A 19,075-nucleotide genomic window follows, 5' to 3' on the forward strand; every position below is an offset into this window, starting at 1 on the left:
TCGCCACACGTTAGCTAACAACAGTTATCTGGATTGAATGCTCAAGATCTTATCAGAAATGACTCGAAATTGAAGTGATTAATGACCACATCTGAATTTCTTTGTATATCCTTCATGAATGAGCCGTGTCAGTGAGAGGAAACACATCTGCCTAATTCTGTTCTTAATCTTAGTGTATCTTTTGATATTCTTGTACTTATCATTACATAATTCTGGATCGACTGTATCTATACAAGACTCATACACTTCTGACCGCTAAAATAGATAAGGCTATATCAAGATTGTTAAATTTTCATATTTTACTTCACAGAATGATCTTAGACAACACAGAAGCACTGGATAGCTGTTTCGTCCTAGCATAGACCCCCCTTAGAAATGCGCATCCCCAACCCTAACACTGAAGGGTCGAACCCAGGACCTTCAGTTCCGTGTGATAACGCTTAGTCTCATGACCACTGAGCTGGAATTCAATGGTATACACCATGTTTGGTCTTAATTAATCTTTCTTATTTTCAATAAATAATATCTAAACCCAAGATGTTTGCCTACAAATAAAGGAACCATAGAGACAGGAGCCTGGTTATCACAAGGGAGGAGTACGCAGTTTGACCAAAGAGAAAGTCTTTTCGAAATTTCCATCCAAAGAAAAAATATACATTATTGAGCAGATATATATATATATATACATACAATTGAAGGTTGTTACGTGGAAACAATGAGAAATTAGAAAAAATACAAGCTCAAATATTAAACAAATGATTACTGTCATTGATCTTTTCTTCTCTAAATGAATAAATATTAATTGACAAACAGTAAAATGTTCCCTATTCGTACATGTTTACATGTATGAGTTTGATTTAACCATCTCTATTTCTTTTTTCTGAAATGCGATCAACAACCAAATGTAAGAAAAAGATAAACATCGTCTATGTTAATAGTTACATATTCAGTTTGTATAGTTCTGTTAATTATTAGAAACATTCATATTGGAAGTTGTTATATTACTAGTAACAATAATACTGGTTGATGTAGGAAGATTAACATTATTATTATTATTATTATTATTATTATTATTATTATTATTATTATTATTATTACTGGTAATAGTTGAAACAGTAGGATTATTCGCTGGAGCACTACTACTAACACTACTGAAAATGACGGTCCCATGATTAGTTGTTGGATTAGAAACTGGATTGCTGACAATAAGTTGAGTAGATGAAGTATTAATAGCAGTAGTAGTAATAGTGGTGGTGGTAGTAGTAGTAGTACTGGTAATTGACATTATATTCGTATTTACATTATTACTATTATTGGTAGTAGCAGTAGTATTAGTGTTGGTAATAGTATTAGTATTGCCTTGATTCATAACAAAAAGGCATTCAGCCATACATTCATATGAGGCGCGATAATCTTCCAGTGTAACACCAAGTCCTTGACGTATACGCCAATCATTGAGTAATGGAGCAATACGATTCTGTGGGTAGAAACCAAAGTGAAGAGAAAACTCTAACAGAGAAATTTTAACGAGAAAAATTTAATGAGATCAAGTGAGTGGTTTCGAAATCGATTCTCAGTGTTCTAATGACAAGTTATAACTAGTGAAGTTCAACTATATGAAGAGTGAGATCAACAGTATCACTGATAGTATTGGATATTTATATCGCTGTACGGAGAATTGACTAGAATTGAAAGTGTGGACTGTTTGATTTCAATTAAGTGGTCGAAAGATAGCGCTCATGTCTTTAAACCTTAAAATCCTAAGGAATATTCAATCCTTGGTGAGGTCGTGAGGGTACATTGTTGAGTTTCAGGCTAGAACAAAATCCTTATCCAATACGCTGACTATCCACAACCTTTTTAATAACCAACAAGTCTCGTATGCCCTGCGCTTTTAGTCACTTTTACATCTACTTGATATATAATTGATGCATATTAGAGTGCAGTTTTCACTGAAGACTTTATTTATTTATTTATTTCAAGCATTTGTGATTATCCACAACTGTTTAGTACTATAAGCAACTTTTGGCAGTGGGATTCTATCTGGATATCAGGTGTTATCTCGAGAAGAGTTCATGATGTGAGAAACGAAGCAAACGACCATAGGAATCGTCAATGCCCGATCCACCTTAGGTTATATTATTGATACATTTAGTTTGAAATCAGTGATGGTTAATTGGCTAAGGTGTTCGACTTTCAACCACTAAGTCCCAAGTCCAAACCCCATACCACCTACTTCGATTTGGCTAACTCCGGATAGGAGTAGTACTATTAGTCCTCAGACTTGGTGTTCCATACCCAAGTACCTGGTGAATGAGTTAATTTAAATGTTAAATTACGAAGAAAATAATCAGGAAAATGTTGCCTACATATCAAGTAATTAACATGCCAGTGTAGCATAGATGAAACATTAGATGAAAAACATATAATAAAACTTTGTGTTTAAAATAAAATCTCTACTGAAAATGACACTAAAATATGTTTTTTTATTTATTTATTTCAACACATAAATATTGGTACAAGGAAACACCAGATAAATATGCGCCTCACAAATCTCATTTGATTTGTGTGAGGCCTGTGATACTGCTCAGGTGCCCAGACTGAAGCCGGTGGTTTTCTTAGGGGGCCACACCCCATTTATTTAACTAATGTATTTAACTAATAAATGAACCGGAAAATGACTGAAAGTGTTGCGTTCAAAAAAAACGTATTGAACATTGAAAATGTTGCCAATAACTTAAGCTATTCCATTACTCCAAGTCTTAAATGACTTTTCAGTCTGTAAACTTTCCATGTTTTTCATTATTTAATGATACATTTGCAATTTTCAAAATAATCTCACAATCTAATGAGCACACTTTCACTTTTGTTTACTAACATTTACACTCTTCATATAATTGGGATTAAATTAAATCTATCCAATAATGAATTTTGAATTGAAGATATTTTAAAACGAAGTTACTTAAATATGCGGTTAATTCTTCTTATTAATTATAAAATGAATTTCCCATAATCATTAAGTTAGGAAGTTTGTGAAACATGGCCATTAAGAGTAAAGATACTCTTAGGTTACTAGTATTTGACCACATATGTCTTAGAAATATTACTCGCATCTTCTGGGATCACTGGGTAAGTAATAGTGAGGTTAGACGCAGGGTATTAGGTAATGATGGTAAATCAGTTGATGGGGTCATGAATCTTCATCGACTGAGATGGTGAGCCATGTGTTACGTATGCCTGAACATCGATTACCACGACGCGCTATGCTGACTGATGTAGGGGATGGTTGGAAGAGTATTTATTATTATTATTTTATTTAAACACATAAATATTGGTACAAGGAAGCACCACATAAATATGTGCCTCACAAATCTCATTCGATTTGTGTGAGGGCTGTGATACTGCCCGGGTGCCCAAACCGAAGCAGGTGGTTTTCTTAGGGGGTCACACCCCGAGCCTTTGACCCAAAGGTCTAACCACAAGGCAGTGGAGCATCGTGAGGAGATGCAGTCTCATGGTAGCCGGTGACCAACAATTGGTTCATACGCCATTTGTTCCCTCAGGATACTGGAGTGCATGTGCACTATTGGCTTGGAATCAGGGTTTTCCAACTCCCCTAGGTGAACTTCCCGTGTCCACCAACCCGGTTAAAGCGCCGGACATTCGCTTTTCGTCCTCTCACTTTCGTAAACAACACCCCCGCCACGAGAAGACAGTGAGCAGGACTTCCCTGTCAGAGGCTATATATTCGCGTGTCCATGTGAGAGCATTTGGAGAGGGAGAGCGGACTCACCCCACTCTCGGCCGTACCAGGGCATTTGGGGGAAGAGAGTTAGGGGCGGCCAAACCAAAACATGGCATCAGTGCTTGAAGTCACTAACTTGTAGTCTGAGCCATGTTGACAGATGCAGACTACCTGACTGGGGTCTGCATGACTACCGCAACCAATGGTTGGAGACTCTGTGTGACATGACTCAGAATCGATCACAATGGCGTAGGTATATACACTCTTTATCTTCCCTTAAACCTTAAAATTGCTTCAGAACTTTTTTCCTTCCTATACTATATCCTTATATACAAACTATCTTTTATATACTACCACCACTAAATTAACTACTTCTATGAATCCGGTGTTGATCTTGTTGTGCTAACGAGGTATGGCAACTTGGACCGATGCATATATGTGCCTGGTCCTACGTTGTCGCTGACTGACTGACTAGAAGTTTGTAATTTTATTAGTAAAACAAATGAAACAGAGTATTCTTGGATATTTAAGGCTTAAAATTTAAGAGTCACTCAAAATTTAATAACTTGAATTTTAGCTGAATCTTAAGTCTTATTTTACTTTAATGATTGTCATTCAGTCATAGTCAATGTAAAGACCAGCACAAATCTGTGTCGACAGAAGCTGTCATACTATATTAGTCAGATCAAATGAAGTGAACAAGATGAATAGCAAAGGAATCAAAATAATATAGTAGCAAGAATAACAAGAAAGACTATGCACTGGGAAAATGGTTCGGAAACACAATGTGGAAAGATATGTATGAAGCAATACTAGAACTGAAGGTCAAGCGGAAGATAAATAGTCCATGTATTTGCACTGTGACTGATTCTAAGTAATACCACCTAAAGTCTTCAACTACTGATTGCTACTATTGCGTGGACCCCAACAAAGTAGACTACATCTATCAACATGGCTCATATCAATCGTCCAGAACTTCATGAATAGATACCATGTTTTAGGCTGGCCGCTCTTAACTTCCTTTCAGCTTACTCCTCCACTATTTAACTTCATTCATCGAGGTAAATGATAATTAGGCACAAGTAGCATACGTCTTAGCCACTTTAGTCGATGGTAATTCAAAATCTCAGAAACTAATTGATCATTTTTGCCGAGTACATCCTATGGTCTAACATCAAAATTATTATATTTGAAAATTGATTGCATTTAATATATAATAACAATCTAGAAGACAAACTATATATAAGAACAAACTAACCGTCATCATAACTTTAAGAAAATCAAATGAACGTTGATCAACTGGTAAAAGTTTTACGCCCAAACTTAACGAAAGTACTGGATGTTGTTGTTGTTGTGTAGGCTTTAAATCATTACTACCTGAAGTATTTAATTCATTTAATTCATTCATTGTATGATTTGATTCTGTTAATTTAGTTAAACGATGACATAACGAAGACAATAATGGAAATACCGTCATTCGTAAACATTGTGCACCGAATTCAGCTAATGCAACAATTATACCATATAATGTATTCATTGAATGTATAGCACTACCTAAACTAGGTCCATTGTTATTATTAGTATTATTATTACCAGTTGCAGTATTGATACTACTATTATTAGTAGTAGTAGTAGTGGTAATAGTAGATATTGGTGTATTTGTAAGTGAACTGGTTAAACGATCACTTTCATATTTACATAATTTCGTTTCATCTGACTTTTCATCATAGGCATATTTTGATAGTTCACTTTTAACAATTACTGGTACATTAGGATTTGATAATTTTATACAAGTTTCTGTAGAACTATTAGAAGTACTACCACCATCCATCCAACTGCATAAAGCACGTGAAAGTTCACGGGTAACACGACCGTATAATTCATTACTAGAAGTATTATGCCTGCATAATTAACATTAAATAGACAGAAAAAAACAATACATCGCAAATAGTAATCGTTTATTGTTATTATTATTATTATTATTATTATTATACTCATTTAAAACATGAGTTAAGAAAACAAATAAGTCATAACAGTCAAATATTCCTAGACCATCCTGAGCACAATAGAAAAAAAAAGCCTAATGCTTTCCCACTCTTGACTTGACTGATGCCCATCCTGATTTCTTCCGTCGTTGGTGGAGTGACATCTATGACATCGATATCCAGTGGATTCAATGAGACTGGTCTATTCAAGAGTTCCTCGAAGTGTTCCACCCATATGTTCCTCTGTCCTTGAATTTCAAGAATGGCTTGCCTTTTTTGTCCTGGACTAGTCCTTCTGATTTACTACATTTCCTTTCCAGTTTCTTCGTCTTGTCATATAGTTGTTTCATATTTCTTTCTATTGCAGCTCTTTCCGCTGTTGTTGCTTGCTCTTCCATGTATTTCTGCTTGTCAGCCCTAATCCTCTTTACTTCCTTGTTGGCTTCCGTATTCAGCTAGTCCCTTGACTTTCTCTGTTCTTGTTCGGCTGTTATTAACTGCTGTCTTTTTGTTCTTCCTTTCTTGTGTCTTGTCCAGGGTTTCTATAGAGATCCATTCCTTACGATGATGTTTGTTGTGGCCCAGCACCTACAGACACGTTGAAGTAAGTGCTTCTTCGATCCCTTTCCAGTTTTCCCCCATAGTAGTTTCTTCTTCGATTAGATGTTGTAATGTTTGGAACCTGTTGTTGAGAGTTATCTTGAATTCTTTGAGTTTGTCAGCATGTGGAAGGAAGACTGTATTGAACATTTTTAATGCTGTTTGCCCAGTTGTCTAGTGCCTCTTTAGCTTCAGCTTCATCTTGGCGACCATCGGTTGGTGGTGATCTGAAGTCATGTGTGCTCCTCTCCTAGTTTTCACGTCTTCCATTGTCCTTTGAAATATTTTGTTGACACAAATATGATATATCTGGTTCTCTGTGGTGTGGTCCGGTGAGATCCATGTAGCTTTGTGTATGAGTTTGTGTGGAAATATTGTGCCGCCTATAACCATTTTGTTGAACGCACATATATTTGCAAATCTCTTCCCATTTTCGTTTCTCTCTCCTAGTTCATGTCGTCCGATGATATCTTCATAACCGTTGTTGTCCGTTTCGAATTTGGCATTTAGGTCTCCCATCAGGTTGGTCAGGTCCTTTCATGGGCACTTCGCTATGATCAATTGCAGCCACGGTTAGAACTGATCTTTGTTGTCGTTGTCTCTATCATTGGTGGGTGCATAACATTGGATAACATTCATTGTGATCCCGTCCTTCTTTGTTTTGAATGATGTTTTGATGATCCTGTATCCATGAGATTCTCATCCTATAAGTGCATTTCGTGCTTTTTTGGAAATCATCAGAGCAACTCCCTGAGTGTTTGGAGCATTTCGTTTTTGTGACCAGAGTGCAGAAGCATCTCTCACGTACCTAACTTTTGCTTCCTAGCTTGTGTCCAATGGGTTTCGCTGATTCCGAGCACTGTCAAGTTGTATTTCCTGATTTCCGTAGCTATTTAACTGGTCCTTCTAGTCGTCCACATTGTCCAGATACTTCATGTACCTATATTAATTGTTGCTCTGGTTGTTAGAAGGGGAATCGTCCTTATGACTTCCGAAGAATCTCGAATTTCATCATGAGGCGTCATAACTCTTCCGAAAGAAGATCCTTCAACTCGGATGGCAGAATTTAAATGATTTTAATTGTTTATTCTGGTTAGTTGTTTTTAGCAAGGTTGTTTTCCACGTGATGGTGTTGCTGACTCCATGCCCAACCGTCCTCCTTTGTGTGGGCTTGGGATCGACAGTAATCCTAGAGGAGACACAGGCGGAGTTCTCTGAAGAAATGGCTTACACTAATTCATGAAACATCAAGAATCTAATTTTCTACTGATGTGACCTAACAAATACATCACAATTTCTATAACTGACAATCTATCCAAATGCGCGATTTATTAGAAATTATTGAATCAAACATTGGTTATGATACTTACAAAACCATACAATAACTTGAAATAATCAAATTCGAAATGACCACTTCGATGTGTTGGTGAAGAATTTAAAATAAGATTTCAATTATCAATACCCTAACAAGTGAGTGGATCTGGAAATATATCATTATAGAATATTTAAAATGTGTGAACGTGCTATGAAAACGTATTATTTCCCTATAGTTCGATTGGATTCCATCAAAAAAAAATGTTTTTGATAACCTTCATTCCGAGTTTTTAAACTGAGTACATACTTTAATCAGGAGCCGTGAAATCTGCACTCTGAATGCGTGATTCCCAAGGAAACAAATAAATGTATAAATACCTACTCATTTTCCATCATCTGAATAGTTTCGGGCGGTAGGTCAACAATTATTACCGTCCTTACTTCCCTATTGCGTTAGAGTTCGTTTTATGTAGTCAGATCTGAGCTATATTAAGGAATCTACTCTGCGATTGCGGACAACAAAATACATCTTACGATAAGTTTTCCTATATATAATTCATTTTCACAGATCATATCGGACAGATACTTCAAAATGTGAAATCCCTTCTTAAAAAACTCAAGATTCAATCCTATTGAATTAAGCTATCATATTAACCATCGGTTGTAAGTTATGCTGTTCATTCTTCTTAATCGGAAAAACCATCTATCTAATCAATAAAACACCTATGCAACACAGACGTGCAAAAGAAGCAGTAAAATGTGAGCACATACATACATATAACTTACCTATTACATAGAGTTACTAATTGTTTAGCGGCAAAATCTCTTAATGCCCAATGATTATCTGTAATTGGTTTAGCGCATAATTGACGATTAAGTACACATGTGATCACCGTAGGTACAAGTAAATGTAAATATGGTTCCAGTGAAATATGAGGATTATCAATTAATGCTTTAACTAATCGCATTAAATAAATTAATATAGCAAGATTATGATTAGTTACATTGATTCTTACCTGTAGAATAAAAATAAACAAATAAACAGATGAACAACTGTAAATATATATTCTCAAGACAAAAAATAAAATTGGACAAAGACATTGATCGAAGTTAGACATGTATACTATTAAATACAGGCTTAGTGGTTTAGAAGTTAGGCATTCGAGCGTGAGACCAGTCCTGAGATAAACTCCTGGTTGTTGGGTCATGGATTCGCGCTGCTGAGGAGTCACACACTAAAATAAACCACTCGTCTAGAGCCTCCAGGTTTTTAATGGTTGTCTAACTTAGATCGGTTTATATCAATAAAAGAGAAGTAGGTTGACCGTTGATTAGTTCAAAATTAAGTTTTAAAAACGAAACTATGCAACTATTAACCATAAATTACCAATGAAACACAAATCTTATAGAACATATGGATTTTGGTTAGTGTTGTAATCCAGGACACGTGTTTTGTTCGATTTGAGACTTTTCGGTCGAATTTACCTGCACCTGTGTTAATGCACTTATTGGGACTCAAAGCCAGTACCGTCCGCTTTAAAAGCCCAATGTGTTGTCCAGTGATCTACTAAATCCAGGTAGCCGTCAATTTATTAAACGGGCATAATTTTTATATCATAAGTGGTTGGAATTATCTCGTTTAAAAAAAGTATTTTAGCTAGTATGATAAATTAGACAGGCAAGTTGTATAGAACAGTTCAATTTCAAGATAGTTGTGTGATGAACTGATTTCAACAGGAGGGAGAATCATGGAAAACTTTGAAACCACTGGACAACTGTTTGATCATGACGGAAGGCACCTTTAAACCGAACAAATCTCCACAACGCAATCTCAATAATAATAATGTGTTGATTGATGACTACGTTTAAAATGGATTTTCTCCTAAAAATTCTAGTGAGATGCGACCTTTGTAGTTGAAACATCGTGGAGCGATGACTCATTGAGATTCGACTTTTAGCCACCAACTTGTGGGTTTGAACACCGCTGCATTTATTTCCAACTGGATAGATGTACAGCATCACTAGCACCTACACTTTGAGTGTGGCAAGCCAATTACATCAATCTACACTTGGTGAGTTTAGTTGACAAACATGTCAAAAGTAAGGTACTTATCACTGATGATATTGGATGATTGCATTGCTACATTATATAATAAATACGGAGTTGTTCGGTTTCAAACTATTGTTCTACATAATTCAAATACCAAAACATAAGTAATAAAAGTACTGCAACTAGGTCCCAACACATAGCTTTAGTTACTAAGCTATAAGTTGTACCTATTTTACATACAAGAAACTAATCAAGTAGCTTTTAACAGCTGATTATTGCCTATTGATCCCTAACTTCATAGAAACAGAAAGTCATAAAATCAATAATTTTGCTTCAGCAATCGTTAGTCACACTCAGCGTAGAACCTGGCATATGCATACACCGGTTTAAGTTGGAGCACAGAGAGATGAAATTGTTAAAACAAATCCAAAAGTAATTAAGGTATAAACAGTATTAGTGGTAATAGGAAATATTAGACATAGAAGATGTGATTAGAGAAAGTATGGAGTAAGTTATACAGAAACATATAATTGAAACAGACAGGCAAAAACTAACATTTGCAACATCACCGTGAAAATAAATGGGGCAAGAATGTGGAACCGAGGTGATGATTTATCAGTAATAATCGAGAACGTGTCCCTCTCTCTCCCTATCTACAACATCTTGATATATCTGCTAAACAACTTTACATCCAAACCAACAGAGGAGCTGAAACTTAGAACAACGTTAGGTGATGAAAATATGCAGTGGAATCAGGAGAACGTAATTCACTCACTGGCTAAGAATTATAATTCTTTCAGGTCCAACTTTTAGCCAATAGAAAATCAGTCGTTATCATCATATCATTCTCACTGATAGTGATAGATTACGTAATCTTTAGGCCTTAGTGTTTTGAAAACGAGTATATGAAATGTTTATTAAAGTTACTTTTTATAAAAAGTAAGCAAAAACATACACCCTCTGTAATGAATGTCATAAGATGAGGTAATATGGGCTGAAGTCCTGGATCTAATGTAGCATTGTCCAGAGCCTCATGTCGTCGAGTTTCGTTAGCACCAACACATGCCTCAGTTAATTCACGAAAGTAAATCATCACCTCTTGACTGATTTCATGAGGACGACGCTAATAAAAAAGAGTGGGGAAACATAAAACGTAGATAATAGATACAAAATCAACCATTAATGTTAGGTATTTGTCAGTACTCCACTCACAAATATACATGAGTCTGGCAAAAAAATGTAGGAAACGGTATACAGTTTGTTGGTACTCGATCACCGATACCTCTAGGGCCTCGCTTGCATATAATAGAACCATCGAATGATCCTGATGTTAGGCATGGGGTGCGACAATAAATCGGTCGATGAGGCTGTGAATCTTCACCAACCAAGGTAGTTGGAAAACTTATCAAGCATTGCTATTCACCACCTACCTCAACGCGTAACGATAGTTGTTATAACACTAAAGAAGTCAAAGCAAAACATGGTGAATTTCCATGAGGTCACAGACAGCTGGTTTAAGATATGTCGGAAAGTAGAGGCCTTTTAATTTGTGTCTTCAAGATAATCACAATTTGTGGTCAGATGATATAAATTATGAGCAGTAACAGTAGCACAAATGTGTTAAATTTTCATCTGTTTGAAAATCGTGATCTTGGAAATACCCTTTACTTCTCACTCTCCGATCGTATTTATTCCAATCATTTCCTATTACTTCGGTTCGGATTTTTTTATACTATCAATGTCATTGATATTTCAACTCCTATGACTTTAAACCTGTTAATATCTTTTCTCTGTGCTCATACGAAGTTTGACAACTTAAGTCAAGTCATATTTGTACCATGACCCAAGTAACAAAATGTAGGTACATGTAGGTGAATAATTAAATTGTTTTAAAGAGATCACCCGGATTTGTATCTAAACTATTGTGCAGCTCTGAAACATCGCGTGATTAGTCACGTTCTCCTCGGCCTAACAGCAATCATTGTAGAACATGTAATGAACTCGACTTCAAAATCTGACCAATTTTACGTCCATTATGATCTATTGAGAGTGAGTATGAAGTGATTTCAGATATTTCAAGTGAATTAACCTAAAAATCAGTTATTATAAAAACCTAATATCGAAACACAATACAGCCGTTATCATACAATTCTTATTACTATGTTCTTACATCACTAATCATCGACGTTATACTAACTGAATACAATAAATGAATCATCTTCATTTACCAAGCACAGGATTATATACTCAAGGCTTTGAGTTACACTTATTGTTTCAGGGTTAGCGACATTACTAATGTTGCACCTGTTGCACCAGTTAGATGGACAAGTTTCGAACTCATCACATATTTGGTTAAAAACTATCTTTTAATTACTAACCTATTGCGCGCTGACTAATAGTACAGTCCCATCAAATGAACAAATAGATATTTCTAAATGACCAAACGTTAGGGTCTTTGGGCAATATTTTAAGAACTGACATGATTTCTATGCTGTCCTTAAACAAATAACAACTATACAACTGCTAGAAAACTTTGAAAGTGACACTAAACACATCAGTACAATAGTACCTTTTGGTTAGTCAATAAAAATTATGATGAAAAGTATCCCAATAATTAACATTAAATTATCAGAACTAATAATGACATCATTATTTTAAACTGTTAGTTCATCATAATGCATATTTATTTATTTAGAATACATTAACATAAGAATAACTGACTTAAATCAGAATTTACCTCGACAGACACTGCTAAAACTTTTCTTGGATGAGATCCAGATAATAAATCTAATTTATCTCGGTTACTATTATGTATACCAATTTTAGAATGTTTTTCAACTGATGAATTTATATCATCATTTTTTTGATGACTAATTGGTCGTTTATTCTGTTTATTATTAGATCCAAATGAATTATTTAACAAAGCCATTTTTGCTAAAAAATCCGGTGGAGGATTTTGTGGTGATGTAGGCTGTTTTCCATTTACTGATAGCCAATGAGCTGAAATGAAGTAATATATATATATATATATATATATATATATATATCACGATGTAAGAATACGATTTACTTCATATGACTAAATCAGGTGTACAGTATATAAATATGTTTTATATGGTGACTGATAAGAAAAATTCGATCTGCGTGAAAGTTTGTGGAGATTGCTTAGTGTCATTGGGAATAAAAATCGGTCTAAGCTAGACAACCCTCTTAAACCTGATAGCAATCGATAGCTGTCTTGTCCTAGTATGAGGCTCCTCGGCAGTGAATAGCCAAGACCCCACCAGGGGGAGGTTGGACCCAGGACCTTCGGTCTGACTCACGAGAAATATCTATGGGGAAAATCAAATAGCTCACTTCTATCTGGAGTTTGTACTAATGATGTTTTTCAGAAGGATCATGAAATCTTCACGGTTAAACCACCCAGCGCGGAGAGCAAAACTCCACCAAAAACTGACTAACACTACACAATGGCATTTAGCCAACTGAAACTGATCAAAATCAGCATAATTTGATAGAAAAACTTCAATCATCAATGTAATAGAAAGGACCAGATTGCTTGATATACAATGATTTGGTTGTCTATGGTAACGACTTATAAATTGAGGGAAAGAACATAGAAATCAAAGTAACTGGTACAGTGGATCCCTATTATATTAACTTTTTAACTAGGTTTTAGATCCTTACAGTCCAAGACCATTGAAGTTTTGGACGGAGCCAGGAGACAGTAATGTGACCAATCCGTTTTTAAGGTAAGTTTGATTGTTGAAACTAAATGGTATATGTATGGATACCAGCCCCCCTGGAATCCTAGAACTCTTCGAAAAAGGTGCAATATAAGTAAAACGTTGACTGGTCTAGTTTGGTAAGGACATAAATTAGTTGACGTCCAAACCACTTTGTCGACTTTCTGAAAACACTGATTGATTGAAGATAGTTTGAGTACTTTTCAGTTTTGCTCAACTTTTAGAAACAAGTGTAAACATCACCTAAAAGTAAAATTAAATCGAACGCAATTATTGCAACCGATTACACATACTAGTTAGTCTACACTAACCAAAACATAACCAGTTAATCTATTCATGTGTCTCAGATCTCATAAATTCTGCTTACCAACTAAACTAACATCGTAGATAACACCTGCTGGTTCACGAAGTAATAAAGCTTTGACATCGATTTCTTTATCTGGTCGAATGAAAAAAACTTTGCCACCAGGACCTGAACTTGCAGTACGACCACCCGTACGAATTGGGAGAAAATTTGCAGTAGTTGTTCCGAAAGGACTCTGTTGGGGAAGTAATAATAGTACTCAGATTAATAAAATTTGGTAAAAACGAGAACTGAAATGAAACTAATTATGAAACGACCAGGTCGCAAGGAATTAATACGAATAACAAATTGCCTGGGTTATCATAACAGTATTGGTATAAAATAGAAAGTTAGTAAACTTGCACATTACACTGATAGATATTCGATGAGAAGTATTTTACAGCTTTCCATCAGTTAGACTACTTGTAATAGTAAAGAAGAACAAGAGTCAGTCAGTCAGTCAGCGACAACGTAGGACCAGGCACATATATGCATCGGTCCAAGTTGCCATACCTCGTTAGCACAACAAGATCAACACCGGATTCATAGAAGTAGTTAATTTAGTGGTGGTAGTATATAAAAGATAGTTTGTATATAAGGATATAGTATAGGAAGGAAAAAAGTTCTGAAGCAATTTTAATCTCAAGGTTTAAGGGAAGATAAAGAGTGTATACACCTACGCCATTGTGATCGATTCTGAGTCATGTCACACAGAGTCTCCAACCATTGGTCGCGGTAGTCATGCAGACCCCAGTCAGGTAGTCTGCATCTACCAACATGGCTCAGACTACAAGTTAGTGACTTCAAGCACTGATGCCATGTTTTGGTTTGACCGCCCCTAACTCTCTTCCAACCATCCCCTACACTAGTCAACATTGCGCGTCGTGGTAATCGGTGTTCAGGCATACGTAACACGTGGCCCAACCATCTCAGTCGATGAAGATTCATCACCTCATCAACTGATTTACCATCATTCCCTAATACCCTGCATCTAACCTCACTATTACTTACCCGGTGATCCCAGCAGATGCGAGCAATATCTCTAAGGCATCTGTGGTCAAATACTAGTAACCTAAGAGTATCTTCTACCCTTAATGGCCATGTTTCATAGCCGTAAAGTAGAACAGAGCGAACTGATGCGCAGTATACTCGTCCCTTAATTGATAGACGGATATTTCGTCTTCGCCATAGGTGACGTAAGTTGGCAAAAGCCAAACAAGCTTTTTGAATCCGTGCTGAGATTTCGTCAGACACCAACCCATTAGGGCTGATCAGACTTCCAAGATAAGTGAAGTTGTCCACGCGTTCGACTACTTCACTCCCTATCCTTAGTTCAGGTGTTGATGCAGGCCAGTCCTGGAGTAACAATTTACATTTGGATGGGGAGAAACGCATCCCAAACATCCTGGCATTATTACTCAGTTCTAACAGAAGACTCTGCATTTTGTCAGCGTCTTCACCAAACAGGACTATGTCATCTGCGTATTCTAAGTCGCTTAATGGTCCCCCTGGTAGGAGATCAATTCCTGAAAATTCAGTCGAAGAGAGTGTTATTTCCAGCAACAGGTCTATAATGAAGTTAAACAAAAATGGGGGTAGTGGACAGCCTTGACGGACACCACTTGAGGTATTAAAATCAGATGACAGTTCGCCATAAGCTCTCACTCGACTGGTAGTGTTCGAGTAAAGAGCCTTCACAAGGTTTATGTACTTCTCAGGTACATCTTTCAATGACAGACACTGCCACAGAACCTCTCGGTCTACAGAGTCAAATGCTGCTTTCAAGTCAAGAAAAACTATCATTGTCGGACGCCGATAAGCATGTCTGTGCTCTAAAACTTGACGAATGGTGAATATGTGGTCGATACAGCCACGACCAGGTCTGAAGCCAGCCTGATTTTCTCGTGTTTGCAGTTCACGAGTCTTAGTTAGGCACCCGATAATTATTGAGGCTAGTATTTTAGATACTATATTTGTCAGACTAATCCCTCTATGGTTATCACAGGATGATTTTGGCCCCTTCTTATATATTGGGACAATCAGAGATTGTGACCAGTCAGATGGGATTACGTCCGTCTCCCAGATTTTAGCCAGAATATTAGTCAACCTAATCGCTAAAATTGGACCACCATATTTAAAGACCTCTGGAGCCAATCCATCTGGACCAGCTGCTCTTCCTCGTTTCAGATTACTTATAGCCTTTTGAACTTCAAGTAGAGTCGGGGGGCCTACTTCAATGTTCCATTCAGGTTTTCTGGGAATAGTGGGTAGTTGTGCAGTAGCTGAAGGCCAGCTAAACTGCTCCTTAAAGTGTTCCGCCCATCGTTCTAAACGTTTGGGCTGAGAGTAGATAAGGGTTCCATCTTTTTCCGAGATCATCTCACTTACACTTGACTAAAGAAGAACAAGAACATATTCTTTTATTAATCCGAGTTCATAATTTTATGTTTCATGATTCTAGTTGAGAATAAATAATATCTAAAGAGCAAATAAGAGTGAATGTATTGTATACTAAATGAAATTTAACATTCCTTGATGCTATCACTGCATGAATATAAACAAAACTTTCAGCCATCTGAAGAACAAATTTTGAGGTATGAGATCTGACTCCAATTGTATCGTGTGAATGATTGTTATTGGAATATACATGTCGCCAATCCTCGTACATAATTATCGACACACACATACACTCATATAAAAACAATCAAGGTTGACAAGTGAGTAACTAACAAGGTCAAAATGTAGCTTGAGGAGAATAGATAAGTTGGTTCGTCCAGAAGCTATGTGGGCTCGACAAAGAACCAGCCATTGCACAAATTGGTGACAACCCATATTTTAAGAAAGACTTCAAAACTTGAGGATTTCCACTCATGAAAATGTATTGATTTCTTTGATTTTTTGATAGAACTTTTGGAAGTAAGCTTGAATCAAACAGGTGAGTACAACGATAGGGTAAAAATGTCTGCATACATTAGCTTGGTTATGTCAACCAACAGTTAGTCCAAATTTAAAATGATTAACTTCGGCACTGGTTACTAGCATTTTGAAAACAGTGGTAAAAACAAATAGTACGTTTCTTCTCTAATAACTACAGCTCATAATAATAAAAAAAACAGAATACTGATACGTTTAGCACCAGTTTTTGTGTCCATGTGAATATTGAGTTTACTACCAGATGTTGCTATAATCTTTACGTTTTTCTAAAAAAGTACGTCTGAAGTTGGTGGATCAAGACTACATTAGCACGGGAAAAATACAAGGTGGCTGACAATGTCAGTCATCTCATTTACCACTAGACTGGAATAACAGGCATTATAAAAATATTACACACACAGAACTACAGCAGTGTGATGTACTTTTAGTGACATTTCATCTTCAATCTAAATGATTTGAGTGATAACTCTAGAGAAGAGAAAAACTATATTTTCAAAAGTCGTGGGTACTACAACCCAATCCTTTTCAAATAACACCATAATATTCTTCTAAGTCTTCGAATCAGTCATACCACAAGAGTGAAGCTAAAAATCATGTATTCAAAGGAAAATTAGGGTGTCTGTTTGGAACGCCGATTACCTAATGCGGTTTAACATGCAAGTAATATCTACAAGACATGACATACGGTCTAAAAAATATAATGTATGAATAAATGCTTCAGTTACAAAATTTATATGACAATAGAAAGTCTATCCAAATTAGTATTGCAATTACGGAGGCAGAGAATATTTATTCAACAATAACTATGAGTAATCTCATTTGAATCGGTTAACGTTACACTTGTACAGGTTCGTAAGAATAAATTACCATACAAATTTCATTATGAAATAGTTATTGTAAAAACTTGCTTCAAGTCCGATCAAAACTGAAGCCAAATCAATATCGGACGCTTGAGGGACACCTCGACGACTTTGTTCCATTACTCGAAGGACTTCATGAATTAAAAGTCGAGCTATTTGATTCAAATGTTTCTGAAGGAGATTGGCTGCAGATTGCGATAGGTTAGAAACGCCACACATCTCAGCACACAAAGTAGCAACATCAACATTAATCTCCTGCTTTGGCACCTTTTCAGATACAACAGATGCACATTTGGCTTGCTTTTGTGAATTACGAGACAGCTTCTGTCTCAAACCTAGAGCTTTTCCAAGCGATGACGATGAAGGCTTTCTTAACAGTTTATTTAATCTTCGTTTTTCTGATGAATCCATTTGAATGTATCAATGGTAATGAATGGGGGACAGGTAATAACTAATTAACACCTGAAAGCAAACGAATTCAAAATAGGACGAAATAAGACATTAATTAAATACTGAAAGATTTTTAGTAAATGATCAATACTTCGATAGCTTTTAATAACGTAGTTTCCAAAAGTATCCTCTTATTGAGCTAAAAACTGGCAGATGCATCCATTAACTATTGGAAAACGAGAAAATACATTAGAATTATATACTCGATAATCAAATCAGATGCACAGCATCCCGAAGTATATATAAAGCTAGAACTCGATCAAGGAACCAAAAAGTGGTATACTACCACACACATTACATCTAAAATCATACATAGGTTGATCATGACTATTACTCGTTGGTAAACGTCAGCTTTGTCGATATTCTTTATAAACTGAACGGTCTACTTCAAGGCTAAATCAAACAGACCTTACACACTAAACAGTCGGCTGAAAAAACGTTGGGTTAATATTTGAATATCACACGCTGACGAGTCTCAGACAGCTATATTACTTCGTACAATGTTTTAAAACGAAAGTAGATTATTTTATTTATTATTTAAACACATAAATATTGGTACAAGGAAGCACCAGATACATATGCGCCTCACAAATCTCATTCGATTTGTGTGAGGGCTGTGATACTGCCCAGGTGTCCAGACTGAAGCAGGTGGTTTTCTTAAGAGGCCACACCTGGAGCCTTTGACCTGAAGGTCTAGTCCACAAGGCAGTGGAGCATCGTGAGGAGATGCAGTTCCATGGTAGCCGGTGATCAATGATTGATTCGTACGCCATCTATCCCTTCAGGATACTGGAGCCCATGTGCACCATTGGTTTGGAATCAGGATTTTCCAACTCCCCTAGGTGGACCCTCCACATCCACTAACCCGGTTAAAGCGCCGGACATTCGCTTTTCGTCCTCTCACTTTCGTAAACAACACCCCCGCCACGAGAAGGCAGTGAGTAGGACTTCCCTGTCAGAGGCTATATATTCGCTGGCCATATGAGAGCATTTCGAGAGGGAGACCGGACTCTCCCCACTCTCGGCCGTACCAGGGTATTTGGGGGCC

The 19,075-nt window shown here is 36.5% G+C and overlaps 1 protein-coding gene across 1 annotated transcript; it reads right to left on the reverse strand.

Annotated features, from left to right (window-relative positions):
• Positions 1-4,951: 4,951 nt before the first annotated feature.
• Smp_061300 (transcription initiation factor tfiid, putative) lies at positions 4,952-17,988 on the reverse strand (the record flags this gene model as incomplete). The annotated part of the gene is made up of 8 exons (XM_018790578.1): positions 4,952-4,969; positions 5,004-5,299; positions 5,582-5,646; positions 8,431-8,660; positions 10,650-10,817; positions 12,432-12,694; positions 13,808-13,979; positions 17,590-17,988. The coding sequence occupies 8 exons, from the start codon at positions 17,986-17,988 to the stop codon at positions 4,952-4,954; spliced, it is 1,611 nt and encodes a 536-aa protein (XP_018646206.1).
• Positions 17,989-19,075: the final 1,087 nt, after the last annotated feature.

The sequence above is a fragment of the Schistosoma mansoni genome (genome assembly GCF_000237925.1).
Source record: "Schistosoma mansoni, WGS project CABG00000000 data, supercontig 0062, strain Puerto Rico, whole genome shotgun sequence".
Lineage (NCBI taxonomy): Eukaryota > Metazoa > Platyhelminthes > Trematoda > Strigeidida > Schistosomatidae > Schistosoma > Schistosoma mansoni.